Source organism: Mobula birostris, chromosome 11, assembly GCF_030028105.1.
Source record: "Mobula birostris isolate sMobBir1 chromosome 11, sMobBir1.hap1, whole genome shotgun sequence".
NCBI classification, from domain to species: domain Eukaryota; kingdom Metazoa; phylum Chordata; class Chondrichthyes; order Myliobatiformes; family Myliobatidae; genus Mobula; species Mobula birostris.
This window is the reverse complement of record NC_092380.1, coordinates 22,591,912-22,610,686: the sequence shown is the minus strand read 5'-3', so window position 1 is coordinate 22,610,686 and position 18,775 is coordinate 22,591,912. Positions and strand designations below refer to the sequence as shown.

The window sequence follows — 18,775 nt, the reverse complement described above, 5'->3', positions numbered from 1 at the left end:
CAAAGTCAAAAACTAGGTCATGGTCTCTTTTCGCTGCTGTTATCGGGAAAGAGGTACAGGAGACCTGGGTCCCACACCATCAGGTTCAGGAGCAGTTATTACCATCAGGCTCCTGAACCAGCGTGGACAACTTCACTCACTTCAACACTGAACTGATTCCACAATGGATGGACTCACTTTGAAGGACTCTACAACTCATCCCAGTATTATTTACTTATCTTCGATAAGCTCATTGGTGCTCCGTTATCCACAGTTATTAATCTCACTGACGCTGTATGTGAGAAACAGGGAGTGATGAAATGTTAAGTACTTGCAACACAGTGTAAAAGAAAGATAAGGGCTCACATAAACTTGAGTATTGTTGCATAGAACCATGTCCAGATCTGACCTATGTTTGATTTTCATAAGTAGTCTAGATCTGAGGGTCTGGGTGTATGCAGAATTGAATGGGATGAGTCTGGAGTTTAAGACATTAAAATATGACAAGTCAAAGTAAATTTGTTATTAAGGTACATATATGTCACCATATATTACCCCAAAATTCATTTTTTACAGGCATTCGCAGTAAAACAAAGCAATAGAATAGATTCAATGAAAAGCTAACACAAACCAAGACTGACAAACAATGTGCAAAAGACAACAAACTGAAAAAACAAAACAGGCAAATAATAAGTAAAGATTAGATTTATTTGTCACACGTACATCGAAACATACAGTGAAATGCATTGACCAACACAATCGTGGGATGTGCTGGGAACATCCCACAAGAGTTGCCACGCTTCTGGCACCAACATAGCACGCCCACACTTACTAATCCTAACCCATATGTCTTTGGAATGTTGGAGGAAACTGGAGCACTCGGAGGAAACACACAGTCACAAAGAGAATGAACAAACTCCTTACGGACATTGAACGAACTTAAGTTAATCCCCTCTGCCTGTTCATGGTCTATATCACTACACTCCATGAACAGCCAAAGTTCATGATGCATATTGCTATTAACATCACAATCAGGTTTTATTTGGCAGATGATGGTAATTTTGTGGAAAGAACACACACACACACACACACACAGTGCTGGAAGAACAAGCAGCATCTATGGAGGGGAATAAACAGTCAACATTTTGGGCCATGACCCTTCATCAAGACTTTCACTGACCTGTACAATGTGAAATTTGTTGTTTTGTGGCAGTAGTACAGTACAAAGACATCAAAAAGGCCTAGACAGAATGGATGTGGACAGGAAGTTTCCTATAGTGGGGGAGTATAGGACCAGAGGGCACAGCCTCAGAACAGAAGAACATCCCTTTAGAATAGACATAAATCTGTGGAATTCATTGCCACAGTCACGGGTTATAGTTAAAGCAGAGGTTGATGAGTTCTTGATTAGTAAGGGCGTCAAAGATTATGAGAAGATGGCAGAATTGGACTGAGAGGGATAATAAATCAGCCATGATCAAATGGCAGAGCAGACTCAACTCTGCCAAATGTCTTCATTCTGCTACAGCTTTATGGTCTAAAATTACCACAAATTACAAAACAAATAGTGGGGGGAGAAAAAAGGAATAATGGGGTAGTGTTCCTGGATCATTCTGAAATCTGATGGCAGAGGGGAAGAAGCTGTTTCTAACTTACTAAGTGTGGGCTTTCCAGACCTCATACCTCCTCCCAGATAGTAGTAATGAAGGGTGCACAAGCAGGAAAAGGGATGGACTCCTGAATTTAAGGAGAAAGATCAAGTGGAACCTTAAAGACGGTAATATCTAGATTAGCACATTAATAGGTGTTGAAATAGGAAGTTAACACAGATAGGTATGGTCAGATAGATGGTGTACAGAGGAGGGCTTGCAATTAATGGGGCATTGGAAACTATTCTTGGGGGAGCTGTATCAGGTCAGACACCATTAAGCAAAACGGAATTTCCTCATCAGGTTTTTTGTACTGTGTGAGGAGGTTTTAACTTAGTTGTCAAGGCATTGGGTACACATAGATAACAGCACACAGGAAAAAAAGGTGCAAAGATTGGGAGAGATTAGAAGGAAACAGACTGACTTAAGGCAGAAACAGACTGACTTAAGGCAGGACCAGACTAAGAGAGAGTACAAGGTCTAAAATGAGATGCACACAAAGTGCTAGAGGAACTCAGCAGATCAGACACATCTCAGGCAGGGGTGTCAAACTCATTTTAAGTCACGGGCCAGATTGATATAAATGCGACTTCATGCGAGCTGGATCAGTTGTGCACGCACGCGTGCTCCCACAGCTTTCGTTGCCTTCGTTTTTTCAACCTGCTCTCATGTGTCTCAGTCTCTGCTATAACTACAAAGTGTTTCACTTTACAAATTTTGTTTCTTATGAAGAAGATTGCCTAGCAAGCATTATTTTTATGATTGGTATTAACTTACAGTCGTAGGTTACAAGAGACCAAGGAGATCATTGTGGACTTCAGGTATGCCAGGAGTCACACTCACGTCCTCATCTACATCAACCGAACTATAGTGGAACATGCATCACGCCTCAAATTCCTTGGTGTCCACATTTCCAAGGATCTCACCTGGTCCCTGAACTCCTCCATCCTGATCAAAAAGGCACAACAGTGCCTTTATTTCCTGCGGAGCATGAAGAAAGCTCACCTCTGTTCCAGGATACTGACTGCCTTTTACCGCTGTACCATTGAGAGCATACTCACCAACTGCATCTCAGTGTGGTATCGCAATTGTCCTGTATCGGACTGCAAAGCACTCCAGCGTGTGGTGAAAACTGCCCAGTGGATTATCCGCACCCAATTGCCCACCATTGAGAACATCTACCATAAACGCTGCCTGAGCAGGGCGAAAAACATTATCAGGGATGCATCTCACCCTAACCATGGACTTTTTACTCTCCTCCCATCTGGTATGCGCTGCAGGAGCCTCCACTCCCGCACCAGCAGGCACAGGAAGAGCTTCTTCCCTGAGGCAGTGACACTGCTGAACCTCTCATCACAGCGCTAAGCAGTATTGCATCCATATTGTACTGTCTCAGTACTTTTATATTTGTGTGCTGTAGCACTTATTTTATTCGCAGTTATTTTGTAAATAACACTATTCTTTGCATTTCTGGTCAGATGCTACATGCATTTCATTGGCTTTGTATCTGTACTCGGCACAATGACAATAAAGTTGAATCTAATCTAAGAAAGTTGTGATGAGAGAGAGAAAAAAACGATGCTATTTTGACTAAGATTGTTTTGGGAGCCACACCCTTTCTATTAATAAACCATTTGAAATCGAACATTAGCAGACACAAATGTAGACCTAACGAAACAAATTGTAAATGTAGGCTACACAACTGCACCTAATTTTTATTAGCCTGCTTCCAGCAATCAAACTCAGACAATGAACACAGTTCGCCTCTAATTTTTATTGAAGTGATCACATTTACAATAGAATAGTCAGAAAATGAATCACAATATTATGACACTCAATATTTCATAATTCATTTTGCTTACATGTCGCAGTGCATCGAACAGTGTCACTTATTTTTCACTTGCTGCTTCCAGACACCTGACAACTCTTGGTTTTAACCAGCCTGTCAACATCAGGGACCAGTTTCTGGGCAGTTGTGATTTTCATAATGTCATTTAGATGTCTGTGTGTCAGCTGCGAGCACAGTTTGGATTTGTTAATGTCCATTATGGAGAATGCCTGCTCACAGAGATATGTTGTCCCGAACATGCAAAGGATCTTTGAGGCAAAGTCTGTCATCTTGAGGTACATCAGTCCCAGGTATTGATAGAGCGAGTCCAGACCCACAGTTTCAAATTTATATTTCAAAGCCGAGTTACACAGAATTTCAATTAGTTCCATTTGGAGTTCCTCCGGCACATCTGATGCAGTGAGCAAATTAGTGAGAATTCCTTCTCGAGCTGAGTGAAGACTTGGAAACGATTCTGAAACTCACTTTTCAGCCGTGATATTTCATCCTTATACCTGTCCACGTTGTCATTATTCCCATGAGCGACACACACAGACTGCAAAGAGGGGAAATGAGCTGGGTTGCTCCGGGATAGTTGCAACTCCCACAGGCCTAATTTAACTTGAAAGGTGTGAATGCTGTCGTAATATTCCGTAACAAGTTTGTTGCGGCCTTGCATGTTAACATTAAGCACATTTAAGTGCTCTGTTATATCCACCAAAAATGCAAGATCATGAAGCCAGTCTGGGTCATCTAACTCTGCCACTGGCTTCCCTTTCTCATTCATGAATAGTCCAATTTCCGCAAGCAATTGAAAAAACGTTTGAGCACAACCCCTCTGCTCAACCAGCGGACTTCAATGTGGTAGGGTAGGCCGTGTTCAATATTACTTTCGGACAAAAGTGTCAAGTTGCTGATGGTTGAGTCCTTTGGCTCTAATAAAATTAACCGTTTTGATTACTACATCCATGATATTGTCCATTTCCAGGCTCCTGCTATATAACACCTCTTGCTGTATAATACAACGAAATTTCCAGAATTCCTGCTCTGGATTCCCTGTCTGAAGTTTCTCTGAGTTTCCCAACAACACCTGCCTTTTCCCCGACCATGGACAGTGCGTCAACTGTTGCCACGCTGACAGCGTGACTCCAGTCAACCCCCAGTCTGTCCAAGGCCTCAACGAGGCTGGAGAAAACGTCGTTCGCTGTTGTGGTGTTTGTCATGGGCACCATCTCCACAAACCCCTTGGTGACGGTCAAAGATGCATCAACACCATGAATAAATATTTCTAATTGAGTTACATCAGTCATGTCGGTGCTCTCATCAATTGCAATACAGAAGGCAATAAATGACTTCACTTTGTCTTTTAGTTGACTGTTCAAATCTCCTGCAAGGTCCCCGATTCGCTCTGCCACAGTATTTCTCGACAAGCTGATATTACCAAAAGCCTGTCTCTTCTCAGGGCACACCAGCTCAGCTGCCATCAGCATGCATGCTTTGATGAATTCCCTCCCTGAGTATGGCTTCGACGCAGCAGCTATTTTGTTGGCAATAATATAGCTGGCCCTGACAGCTCCATCATGAGTCTCTCGACTTTTGGTGAACACTGATTGCTGTTTTTTCCAGAGCTGCTTCAAGCTCGTTTACCTTTCACATTCCGAGTCGCCCTGCGTACTTGTCATTTTTCTCCGTGTGACGTCTCAGAGTCCTTTGATATTGTACTCTTTTGCCATAGCCACTTGTTGCAAGCATATCAGACACACAGGTTTGCCGCTGACCTCACAGAAGAAAAAAACGATCTTTCCAATTAGCTTGGAATATCCAACGTTCGATGTCAACTTTTCTTTTCTTGGAAAGCATTTTGAACCACAGCAGCAAACAGTCTCAGCCTTGTTACAGGTGCTACTTACCTGAGTACTCTGTGTGTTTATACTGTGTCTGACGACACAAGTGGGGCCCTAGTGGTCTTCAGTGCTGGGTGGTAGGTTCTTATGCACAGCCGGTGGTTAACTGCTGCCTATTGTTTTCTAAGTATACACAACAAGCTGCTGGCGCAGTAGGCGGCACAGACGGCGGTGGGAGAGAGAGCGGCTGCCGTACAGATACATAATAAATGGTCGTGAATATACTTTTTTCCCCCCCAAATCATCCTGCGGGCTGGATTGGACCCCTTCACGGGCCGGATGCGGTAGTTTGACACCCCTGATCTAAGGAGAGGAATAAACAGTCATTGTTTCGGGCCAGGACCTTTCAACTGGACTGTAAAGAAAGCAGGCAGAAGCCAGAATAAGGTGAGGGAGGAAGAGGTGGAAGATGGGTGGGGAAAAGGGGGAGGTGAAATGTGGAAGATGGGGTTTTGTACACACTGTTAATCTAAGGGAAGTAAAGAACAAGGATAGCAAGCTTCAGGGACATAGGACTAAATTGTAATATCGTTAGCAGGCATTCGGGTACACCAAAAAGAGGTATAGATTCTAAATGCTCCTAGGACAGGTAAGAAAGGGAAAAAAGGTCGGTGGACAGTGTTAATAAAGAATAATAGAGCCCAGTTTGGGAGAGAGACCACCTTGGAACAGTCAAGGACAGAATTGAGATGCTTGGATTTAATAAAAATCAGAAGGGTGAGCAAGTCACTGGGACCCCACGCTACAAGCTGGGGAAGAACAGAAAGGCATTGAGCAGCAAATCTAGAGAAAATGCAGAGATATTCACTTTTATCCATCTCTGCAGGACCCAGAGTGGTGATAACTAGGGACAAAGACCAGAGCTCTCCCCACCATTAAGTACATTTACATGGGGCACTCACAAGAAAGCAGCATCAGGGATCCCCACCATCCAAATCCATGCCCTCTTCTCACTACCACCGTCAAGCAGGAGGCACCACACCACCAGATTCAGGAACAACCCAACAACCACCAGGTTCCTGGACTAACGTGGATAAGTTCATTCATTACTTCTCTCTGAACTGATTCTATGACCTATAGACATACTTTCAAGGACTCTTTTACAACTTGTGTTCTCAGTATTATTTTTTTTACTTGCAGTTTGTCTTTTGCACACTGACTGTTTGTCAGTCTTTGTCTATGCATAGTTTTTTGTAAAGTTTGATTGTATTTCTTTTTCCCTGTAAATGCCTGCAAAAAAACGAATTTCAATATACACTCAGTGGCCGCGTTATTAGGTATACCAGTACACTCACTTGGGAATGCAAATACCTAATCAATCATGTGGCAGCATAAAAACATGCAGATATGGTCGAAAGGTTCAGAGCAAACATCAGAATGAGGCAGAAATGTGATCTAAATGACTCTGACCATGGAATGATTGCTGGTGCCAGATGGGTTGGATTGAGTATCTCAGAAACTCTCACACACAACAGTCTCTTAAGTTTGCAGGGAATGGTGCAAAAAACAAAAAAAAAAAAAAAAAAAATCCAGTGAGTGGTAGTTCTAAGGGCGAAAACACCTCATTGATGAGAGAGGTCAGAGGAGAACAGCCATACTGACAGGAAGGCGACAGAAACTCAGATAACCACGCGTTACAACAGTGGTGTGAAGAAGAGCATCTCTGAATGCACACATGTTGAACCTTGAAGTGGATGGGCTACAGCAACAGAAGACCGTGAACACTGATTGGTAAGGACTTTGACAATAAATTTACTTTGAATTTTAATATGAAACTTCAAGTATCGAAACACAGACCTGGTTAGTAATAACAAAAGGGGTGAGGGTGGGGAGGAATTTCTGAAGGGTATTCGGAAGATCTTGTTTGAGTACTTTGCTGACCCAATGCGGAAGGCAGCATTACTGGATTTGGTTCTGTGAGATGAGTCAGCTCATGTGAGAACATGTTATCAGTGGGCGAACCTTTAGAAGCAACTAAAATACAACTTCTAGAATAGAACATTACAGCACAATACAGGGCCTTTGGCCCACAGTGTGCCTGTCTTTCACCTACTCCAAGATCAACTGAACAATTCCCATCCCATACCCTTCATTTTCTACCATCCGTGTGCCCAAGAGTTTATTAATGCCCCTAATGAATCTGCCTCCTCCACCACCACTCTCTCTAAAGAGAGTGTGGGGAATATCTGTGGGGGGGAAATAACCTGTGCCAAAGTAAAATTTAGAGAAAGCCCAGTTCCAACGGAATGAGGAATGATCTTCCAGACAGCTGAACAAACGATGTCAGACTTACTGACAATGAAGTTTGCAAATACTTTTCACTTGTTGATGGAATCAAAGCTTTACAGACGAAATGTAATTGGAACAATAGAAGACCTCAAGCACAGATACATTCCCCCCAACAGACAGAAGGCCAAGAAAAGTCAGAATACCATACTGCAATGTTAAAGAGAACAAAAAGGCACAGCCTAAGAACACGAGATCTCCCCCTTAGAACAGAGATGAGGAGAAATTGCTTTAGCCAGTGGATTCACAGATATTTTCTGACTCAGTTTAGCCAATGAACCTCAACTTCTGGACTTCCAAAGCAAGCTTCCATTATCATTAACACTGGGTAACTACTCATTTCACAGCTTTACCTACCTGCAAGAGATCAAATTGTACCCTTCCTTCAGTGTTGAGCACTTTGTTCTCTCTGCGACCCATCTGGCGAGACTGAAACGAGGAATCCCGGATTACCGTTTTTACGCTGGGAATACGGCCCAGGAACGGGAACGTTGTCACCTGAAAAATACATCACTCTTAAGCGTTAGCCAGCTCCAAATCTCAGGTTAAATATGATAGGATAACCTGTTGTAAAACACTGGTTAATTTTATTTTCATGTTAACCAACACCCAACTGACTGATTCCTATTTTCGCACTGGCCATGTTTCCTTAATCTTGCACAGACTCCCAAAAGACAGGAAGAATGTGCAATGAAAAAAAGAGAAATTCAGTAAAATGGCTGCATTGAGATTCAATCATAACCCTCATCCACTGAATTTCTAATCTCAGCCACAATACCACAAAGAGGCATCAATCAAAGAATGAAAGGAAACTGGTGGACAGATTGGGCCTATATACAATAAATACTTCACAGGAGGCTTCCATGAGACCAGTTGTTTTTGTATTAGTTCCTGGATAATGTTAGAACATTCTCTCTTTTCCTTGTAGATTTCACCCTCTTTCAAATACTTATGCTATTTCCTTTCGAAAGTTATAATCGAATGGTAGCATAAGGGTTAGTGCAATGCTTACAGTGCCAGCAATCAGTTCAATTCCTGCCGCTGTCCGTAAGGAGACTGTATTCTCCACAGGACTGTGAGGGTTCACCCTGGGTGCTTTGGTTTCCTCCCACATGGCAGAGACAGAGTAAGTTGTGGGCATGCTACGTTGGTGCCAGAAGCATGGCGACACTGGCGGCCTGTCCCCAGGCTGTGTTGGCCGTTGACGTAGACGAGGCATTTCGCATGTTTTGATGTACATGGGACAAATAAAGCAAACCTTTAATCTTCCTCTATATAATGAATTCTAAATCACATCTCGTCACTGTAGAAAATGTCTTCTCTGTTCATCTATTCTGGCTACAACTACCTCAGCCCCTACAAACTGTTTATCATTCATGATGCCAAGCACCTGCATCAATGTGCCCTGAACAATGCCAGTATCTCAATTATCCCCACACAGATGAAGTCTGTCAACACTGGCATCATACAAGTAAATAAATATCCTCTCCTTATTAACTGGCCACTGGGCAATAAGCAGTTCAGATGGCTGCCCTGCCTCTCAGCCACAAACACTGGGATAAATAAAAACTGGATTTTTTTTGTTTATAATAAATCTATAACACAGAAATGACCCAAGTGATGCAAGCTAGTCTTCCTCTTACACTACCTTCACCTAACCCTATCACTATAGCCTTTGCCTTTTGTTCTCCCTCTTGGCAATTTACCTTTTATCAAGTTATGGTGATATCACGTGCACTGATGATGTGCTAGTTCCTGACCAGATAGCACTGAGCATGCGCAGGGTTTGCCAGAATGTATCAGCATGTGGCAGGGTTAAGATGTGTTTGTTTATTTCTGTAAATAAAAGTTCTTTAATTCTTCCAGAATACGATTCTTTGTTGTTAAACCACGGAATGTTTAAATAGAAGTAACATAACATGGTGTCAGAAGTGCTTTTGGAAGAATAATACCGGAGAATTGAGAAACGGAGATAATCGAAAAAAAATAAGAAAAAAGTTCGAACAGTAATCGGTAATATGGAAGGCTTACAACCCCCACAAAAACTTCAGCTGACTGGGAATGTAGCTGAGAATTGGAGGATCTTCAAGCAACATATTGAAATATATTTATCGGCCATCGGAACTGATAAAAAAGCAGACAAAACCAAAGTGGCTACCCTGCTCCATGTAATCGGGACTGACACAGTAGAGTTATATGATAATTTTGTCTTTGAAGATGGAGATAATTTCAATTTAAAGTCGATAATGGACGGTTTTGAAGTATTTTGTATACTGAAGCATAATTTAACGTATGAGTGATACAAATTCTTCACGTGTGTGCAGAAGGCTGCTGAAACAATTGATCAGTATGTGACTGAGTTAAGAAAGCGTAGTAGAACGTGCAAGTTCGGATTGCTCACAAAATCACTTATTAAAGATACACTGGTTTGTGGCATTCGAGATAATGCTCTAAGAGAAAGGCTTTTGCGCCAGCAAGATTTAAATTTTGAACAAGTGTTCGCGCTCTGCAAAGCTTCTGAGACCATAAAGTCGCAGGCTGAAGAGCTTTTTGTTGAAACTACAATGTAAATGCTGTGAAAAAGCACGAATATATCAAGAAATATAATAATACATCAACAAATCCGACGGAGAGCAAGACAGCATTTGAAAAAAAGTCATGTGATCGCTGTGCGCGGGAACACAGTCCAAATCAGTGTTTCACATATGGCAATATTTGTTATAACTGCGGTAAGAGTAATCATTTTTCATGCTATTGTAGAAGTAGAAAGAAGGAAAATGAAATGAAACAAATAAATGCAGTGATTGAAGATGAACGTGAGGAATTTTATATAGAAACGTTTTGCGCAAATACTGACATAGAATATAAAAGCAGTAGCTGCAGTGTCTGAGATGACCAAACAGGAGGCAATTGATGATGTGAAAAAGCAATGGCAGGAGGAGATTGTTTCAATGCAAGCAATAACAAAAGAGACACTGAGAGAATAGGAGATTCAGTCTAATCACCATCTAGAGCAAGAACACTGACAGTGGGCATAGTATAAGCAAGTAGTGACAGCTCAAGTAACAGAATTGAGAAGTTTTATTGAAATGATGAAGTCTCAGCATTAAAAAGAGATGACACAGTTAATGAATTAGATGACAAAAAGAAGATTCCTATTTCATTACCAATGGAAGTGGAAGGAATTAGGAAAGATACAGTCCAAACAGAAGCAGGGAAGCAGATTGCTGAGGAGGATAGCATGAACTGTTTACCTGAAATTCCAGATTCTAACCAGGAGGCATGTGAGAGTAAACCAAAAAGTTCAGTTGAGATACATGAAGAAAAGCTTAAAGCAGAAAAGAAGAAAAAGAAGAAGCACAAGAAGAGTCATGGCACAGACAGCGAAGAGCCAACTTCAACAGTTTCAGTTAGTTGACATAGATTTGTTTATTGGTTAATGTTGTTATTTGTTTTTCTTTTTAAGGAGAAGATGATGTGATTCTTCAGAGAATTACGTATTTGTTTTGATTAATGTTGTTCTTTATTTTTTCTTTTTAAGGAAGGGAAGATGTGGTGATATCACGTGCAATGACGTGTCAGTTCCTGATTGGACAGCACTGAGCATGCGCGGGGTTTGCCAAAATGTATCAGCATGTGGCAGGGTTAAGATGTGTTTGCTTACTTCTGTAAATAAAAGTTCTTTAATTCTTCCAGAATATGATTCTTTGTTGTTAAACCACAGAATGTTTAAATAGAAGTAACATAACACAAGTTTTTTGCTGTCATAGGTTTTAAGATTTTAAGATGAGCTTTACTTGTCACTTGTACGTTACAACATACAGTGAAGTACATTGTTCGCATCAACGACCTACACAGTCTGAGGATGTGCTGGGGGCAGCCTACAAGTGTCGCCATGTTTCTGGTACCAGCACAGCATGCCCACAACTCACCAACCCCTAAGCTTTTGAATGTGGGAGGGAGCTGGAGCCCCTGAAAAAACCCAGTCACGGGGAAAACACTCAATCTCCTTACAGACAGTAACCAGAATTGAACTCTGATCACTGGCACTGTATGCTAACCGCTGCATTATGGTGTGTATACATACACTGGGTGTAAATTCCATGAAAATTAACTTTCTGCTGCAGGAACACAGTACAAGAACAGGACAAAGACACAAACTTAAATTAACATAAAATAACTTGCATGTATGCAAATTAATACACAAAATAAAATAGGTATTAGTGCAAGATAGAGACAGGACAAAGGCATCCAGTCCAAGGTACCTCATGACCGTGAACATTTTTAGATCCTTTCAAAAGTTCCATTGCACGTTGAGTGCAACAAATGTGACCACATCTAGACTCCAAATCGCCTGCTGAACCGTATCAGATCAATCATGAGAATTGGCTAGTGCGCATGCAGCCAATTGATCACATAGTTAATCGATTGGGCCTCCTACGTGCAGAGGCCTGTCTTTTTGCACAGGCTTTCAAGCGCACACTTTTTTTCCATTCTAGCGGACTCTGCTTGTCTCTACAGCACTGAAAGTTTGCCTAGCGTGTACAGTTACTAACGTGACTCAGTTAAAACATTCAATCATACTACTCTGTTGTCATTTCTTGCTCCATGCATACGCAACACCTGCCACCTGACATTTTCAAAGCACTGAAATAGGAAACAGCTTTTGTTCTCATTTTGCTCAGAGAGCAATGCCATGAGTTCACCGAACAAACGGTGTCACTTACCTCCAGTTAGCTGACTCACAATGAGAATTAGCAAGTGCATAAAAGGGAAGGACTTGCAGAATGAAGAGACTCAAAATCAAGTTTGTAAATATTGACTCAATTCCCTTTGTAAGCATTGGCCTCTGTTTCAACCTTTCACTCTCATACTAGACGATGAACCTGGTCAGAAGACAGATCTCTCAGTGGGTGAGCATTTCAGAGACAGTTGCCACAATTCCCTGACCTTTACAGCAGACAGTATGGGAAAGTATCTAATTGAGGGAGGGGAAATTACAATGCTATCAGGCAGGAACTTGGAAGCATAAAATATACTAGGGGGAAATGCACAACAGAAATGCGGAGGTTGTTTTGGGAGCTCCTGCAGAGGGTTCTGGATAGGTTTGTCCCATTGAGGCAGGGAAAGAATGGTAGGGTGATGGTGAACCGTGGTTGACAGGAGATGTGGAACACCTAGTCAGGGGGAATAAAGAGCTTACTTAAGATTTAGGAAGTAAGTCAGACAGCGCTCTAAAGAGTTACAAAGTAGCCAGTAATGGACTTAGGAGAGCTAGAAGAGAATGTGAGAAGTCCTTGGTTCAGTCAGTCAGTGGGTGCCGTCCCGAATCTGGGGTTGGCGGCTATGCACCTCCATCTTCCTCGATCTTGTGCTCTTTTTTCTGGCCTCAGCATAACTCAACCCAGTCCATTACCTCACATTATCGTACCAAGTGATTCACTGTCTTCTTCTTTCCCTCTTTCCTTCTATCATCCCTTCCAATAACAATTTCTGCAGTCCACCACCTCTTAACAAGTGCCCAGCATATTCCAGCTTCCTTTTCTGCACATTCTTCAGCAACTCCTTTTCTCTCCTCGCCCTCTTCAACACTTCCATATTACTGACCTTCATCACCCATCTAATTTTCTGCACTCTCCTTAAACACCACATTTCAAATGCCTCCAGTCGTCGTTGCGCATCCTTGCATAAGGTCCACGATTCGACTCCATACAACAGACTACTCCAAACGTAGCATTTCCAAATTCTACAACGTAGCCCAAAGTCCGACCTCTTGCCACACAGCATGTCACCCAGGCTCCAGTATGTTGATCTTGCAATCTCAATTCTTCATCTAATTTCTGTATCACATTTCCCATCTTCTGTGACCACCTGTCCCAAGTACACAAACTTCTTGACTTGCTCTATGCCTACGCCATTAATTTTGATACTGATTTTGGGAACTTATTTCTTCCGTGATACTACCATTATCTTCGTCTTTGCAGCATTTATTTTCATTCCAAATTGTTCTCCTTCAGCATTTATCTTATCTACTATTCTGAGTAACTCATACCCAGTCTTGGCTAACAACACTGAATCATCTGCATACCTCAAGTTCTTCACCGTCACTCCACCAATTTGGACACCAACTTCATCATTCAACACCCTGAAGATTACCTCTGAGTAAACGTTAAATAATAAAGGGGAGATAATGCAGCCCTGGCGAACCCCTTTTTGGATCTCAACTTCCGGTGAATTCCCACCACAGTTCTTATTACTGCCTTCTGATGCCAGTACAGACTCGCAATCAGTCGAACATCTTTCCCATCCAGCCCTTGGTTAAGTAGGATTAAAGAAAATCCCAAGGCCAGGAGAAGAGGATGATGACCAGAGTGAGGGTAGGTCCAATCAAGGATAAAATAGGAAATGTGAGCCTAGAGTTGGAGGAGGAAAGTTAGTTCTTAATGAATACTTTGCTCACCAGTGAGAGAGACCTTGACAATGTGAGCAGGACAAAACAGACTGATGCACTGGAACACGTTGATGTTAAGAAGCCCAGGCCACTGCGGTCAAAGGTCCGTGCTAGTCCAGAAGTCAGAGTCCAAAGATGAAAAACTGGGCAGAGTTCGAAGTTGAAGGCCTGGTGTCTGCAAATCTGAGAGTTTGGCTAAGGACTGGAGGCCCAGAGGTAGCCTGCCCTGGGGATGGAGGCCTGTCAGTGTGTGAAAGTAGGTGGGTGGGGAAGTGCTTCTTCTTGCTACTGTTGTCTTGTTTTATTGTTCCTGCTTGTGTTGCTCTGCTGAACATTGTGGGCATGCTATGTTGGCACTAGAATGTGTGGTGATGCTTACGGGCTGCCCCTGGCATATCCTTGAGTGTGCTGGTTGTTAATGCAAACCATGCATTTCACTGGATGTTTCGATGTAATAAATAAATCTCAAGATGAATCTGAGTCTAACTGTTGGATTGGATAGGCAAATTGACTTCCTTTTGTATGACAGAATTCCAACTCACCAAAATGCTGGACGAGACTCTGGGTGCTGACTGGGCTAACCCTGCCCTACCTTTACTTGCACCAGAGATACGTCGCCAGGCTGTTCACAAGGTTTGTTAAAAATGTTATATGTGCATAAATTATCGACAAGTCAAGGGAATTCTAGGTATGATGAAAAAAAACAAGGTGACAAAAAAATGCACCATCATTCTTACCTTGAGCACCTGTGCCCTGTTGATCAAGTACGGCAAGTCAAAGTTCTGAATGTTGTATCCAGTAATTATATCAGGATCAGCTACTCGGATAAATTCTGACCAAGTCTGAGGAAAAAGAGAAAAATATTCAAAGGTTTTTGAAGTCCTCAAATTGTACATCAACATTTGAAAATAAACTCATCAGAATGCTCTTCACTGTACATCTGTGGAAATTTGCTAGAGTGCTTTAGCCTTAGCCGCTGGCCTGCCTTCCTCATAATTGCAGCAACATGATGAGCCCAGGATCGATCTTCGGGGATGTTAATACCCAGAAAATTGAACTTGCTCACCTTTTCCCTTGCTGATCTCTTGACGAGGACTGGTGCATGTTCTCCTGACTTCCCTTTCTTGAAGTCTACAATCAATTCCTTGACCTTACTGACACAGTGCTAAGTCATTGTAGTGACACCACTCAACTAGCCAATCGATCTATCTCACTACCGTACGCCTCCACGTCACCATCTCAGCTTCAGCCAACAACAACTGTGTCATCAGCAAATTTATGGATTGTGTTTGAGCTGAGCGATGTTGCGTCAGCTTGTGGATAAAGGGAGAGATATTTTTCCAAAGGATTTCAATCTTCACAAGACAAATTTGAACAACAATCAAATTCCTACTCAGAGTCTGACAAACTGGCTCACGCACTGCAAGATCTCTGCTGAGAAGCAGGGTGTTGTCCTACAGAAGGAGCCCAGCATGGGGAGAGAAGCAACTCAAAACCAATTACAGTAAGATGGACAGCTGACCTACCTGGTCAACGAATGATAGAATATCAAACTCGACAATAACTGGAACACATTTCTATACAAAAGTATTATTTTCTCTTTGTTACATAGAATGTTACAGCAGAGAAAAAGGCTCACTAAGCCTAAATGTTCCTACACAACACCCACCTCCCACTCTCTATCATTCATTCAACAGAGCCTATTCTCATCTACACTCGCTCTGTTAAATCTTTTAATCATAAATGTTGGTTCAAGGTGTAAATTTGGGTTATTTTTCTTGTGGTTTAACTTTCCTATGTTTGCTTATGATTTTTATATAATCACCTGTATACATGTAGGTTTTATATCAGTATGTATCAGCAGGTTTTCTAGTAATTGTAGAATAACAAATTCTACTTTCTAGAAGCTTCTCAGTTTTTCTGCAGCAGGTGTCAAGTCACTTAAATCTAGCTATTTTATAGGTTAATTGTTATTACTGATATGTCATCATCTTTGGCTAAATATGAGATCACCACGACTTCTTTGTCTTTGCTAATTTTTTTCTTGCTTTTCATCCCTTTAACACTTAATAAAATGACTGCAACCACCAAGTTTTATGCCTCCATACACTAGTTCCATCTGCTTTCTAAAGAGCAAACAAATATTGAGATCTGGTAACGCAATTTAGGGCCAATCTCCACTATGGAAGCTCAGCGAAGAGGTTGAGCTTCAACAGCGAGCTTCCAAATCTTGAAGTACAGCGTCCTTCCACAAGAGCAGGATTAAGCCATTTGGCCCATTGCATCTACTCTGCCATTCAATCACGATTGATATTCTTTCCTCAAACCATCCCCCCACCATTCTCCCTATAACCCCAAACCCCATTGCCAATCAAGAACCCAACAGTCTCTGCCTCACATTAGTTTCCTAAGGAGCCTCTGAACATCATGTCAGAAGTGCCAGGTATGGTACTTGCATATTTCCCTGGAATAAAAGACTGGGCCTTGTGGTTACTGCAACTCGTGATATTTAATAAGCTTACTTTCAGGTACAGAATGTGGGTAGCACAACCGAGACCAGTATCTACTGCTGTTGAACGGAGTAGCTGCCTAGGTCATTTCGTAAGGCAATAAAGTGACCCACACTGCCGTGTTGACCTGAAATAACAGACAAGGCAGTACCAGCAAATTTCCTTCCCCAAAGTAAATAGGTGAGCAAAATGAGTTTCTATAAAACTCCATGAATTTCATAATCATTGCTAATATAGCTCTTCACCTGGAATTAGTTTGATTGAGTATGTAGCTTTGAACGCCAGTCCCCCAGACCTTCAGTTGAATGGCCCCAGACAACTGGTCTACCAACAGGCACTAAGGTACAATACCTTCAGCATCATTTAACTAACCTTTCACTAACATTCATTTCTAAGATCAACAGAGACAAATATTTCAAAAGAAAAATTATTAGCTTTATTTGTCACAGGTACATCAAAACAGTGAAATGTGTTAATTTACATCAACGACTACAGCCCCTGGATGTGCTGGGGGCAGCCACAAGTGCCGCCATGCTGCTGACACCAATGTAGCTTGCTCAGAACTTACTAACCCTAACCAGTTCACCTTTGGAAAGGTGGGAAGAAACCTACACAGTCATGAGGAGAGTGTACAAACACCTTCCAGAGGGTGGCAGGAATTGAACCCTGATCGCCACTGTGCCCCCCTCAATATTTCTATTGCATACTAAATTTACAGCGAGCAAAAAGCAGTGGATACAGCACTGTCCACCACAGGAAAAGCCCTTCCCACTGTTGAACTTGTATATCTACTAGGCTTCTGGCTTCTGAAAGTGACCCAGATACTGAACTGATTCCACAACCAATGGACTCACTTTCAAGGACTCATTATCAAAGTATGTAGACTACATACAACCTTGAGATTTGTCTCCTTAGGGAGCCACAAAGCAAAGAAACTCAATCAAAGCCATTTTAAAAAAAGACTGTCAAACACCCAATGTACAGAAAAAAAAATAAATCCAGCAAACAATAAAAGTAAGCCTGAACTGAAGTTCATGGAAGTGAGTTCACAGCCCTGAAGCCAGTCAAAGCCATTAGCTGCAGGCGGCAACCTCAGTTCAGCACAGAGACCAGTAAACCTTGCAGCTCGTCGCTCTCCTCCAGCCTCTACACTCTGACCTTTTCAATCTGGCCTGGTGCTTAAATCGGCCAAACAACGGTTGTTCCTCACTCTCCGATCCAGGCCCTGCCATTTCGATCCACTCTCAGGCCCGGGATCTGCCCTCTCAATTAATTGTTTGTTTGTATTTGTGCAATTTGTCTTCTTTTGGACATTGGTTGCTTGTTCATCTTTATAAGTAGTTGTTTCATTAATTCTGTTATGTTGCTCTGTATCCATTGTGAATGCCTGCAAGAAAACTAATCTCAGGGTAGTATATAGTGACAAACATGGAGATCGATAATAAATTTACTTGAAATTTACTCTCAACGAGACCTTGTTGCTAGTTCTCTTTCACAAAGTGCCTGACAGTGGACTGAACTTCCTACTGAATCGATAAAAATTTTCTGTACTCATGAGAAACTACATGGATTGCTACCAAAAGTCTGCAGAAAATAAATATCTGGATGTAAAAGATTGTTGACATGTGTGGATTCTTCATTTTTATTTTGGTAGTACAGGTTCCCAGAATGTTGGTTAGATTAGCAAGGTTATACTACTGCCTATCCATAACATTTAGGATTTGCTGGACCACTTCAAGAATCATAACAAGTCAACCAGAGAGTATAGACAAGAGTTCTGCATAGACCAGGCAGAGCCATGAAGGTGATTTTTCATTCTAGTGAAGAAACCAGCAGCTTTCACGGTGCATTTCTTCCCTGAGTAATAGACCAAATTACCTGATTTATCGAATTCAATTTCAGTGCTCTCCATGGTGATATTTAAACTTACAAACACAGAGATTCCGCTGGAAATGCAGAGCAACACACACACAAAAATGGTGGAGGAAATCAGGCCAGGCAGCGTCTATGGAAAGAAATAAACAGTTGATGTTTCAGGCCGAGACCCTTTGCATTCTCATGCACCCTAGATTCTGCACCCTCCTGATGAAGGGTTTTGGCCTGAAGCTTCAACTGTTTGAACTATACAACCTCAGTCACTGGTCTAGAATAACTACTTCACTACGGCT

The 18,775-nt window shown here is 41.9% G+C and overlaps 1 protein-coding gene across 1 annotated transcript in view; it reads right to left on the bottom strand.

The window, feature by feature from the left end:
- pold1 (polymerase (DNA directed), delta 1, catalytic subunit) overlaps positions 1-18,775 on the bottom strand; it is a 236,006-nt gene that overhangs the window by 166,088 nt on the left and 51,143 nt on the right. Inside the window, exons 10-11 of the mRNA XM_072271908.1 lie at positions 14,835-14,939; positions 8,004-8,144 (exon numbers count right to left, since the gene is read on the bottom strand). Coding sequence (XP_072128009.1) covers positions 8,004-8,144; positions 14,835-14,939 — 246 coding nt within the window. The remainder of the gene's footprint in view (positions 1-8,003; positions 8,145-14,834; positions 14,940-18,775) is intronic.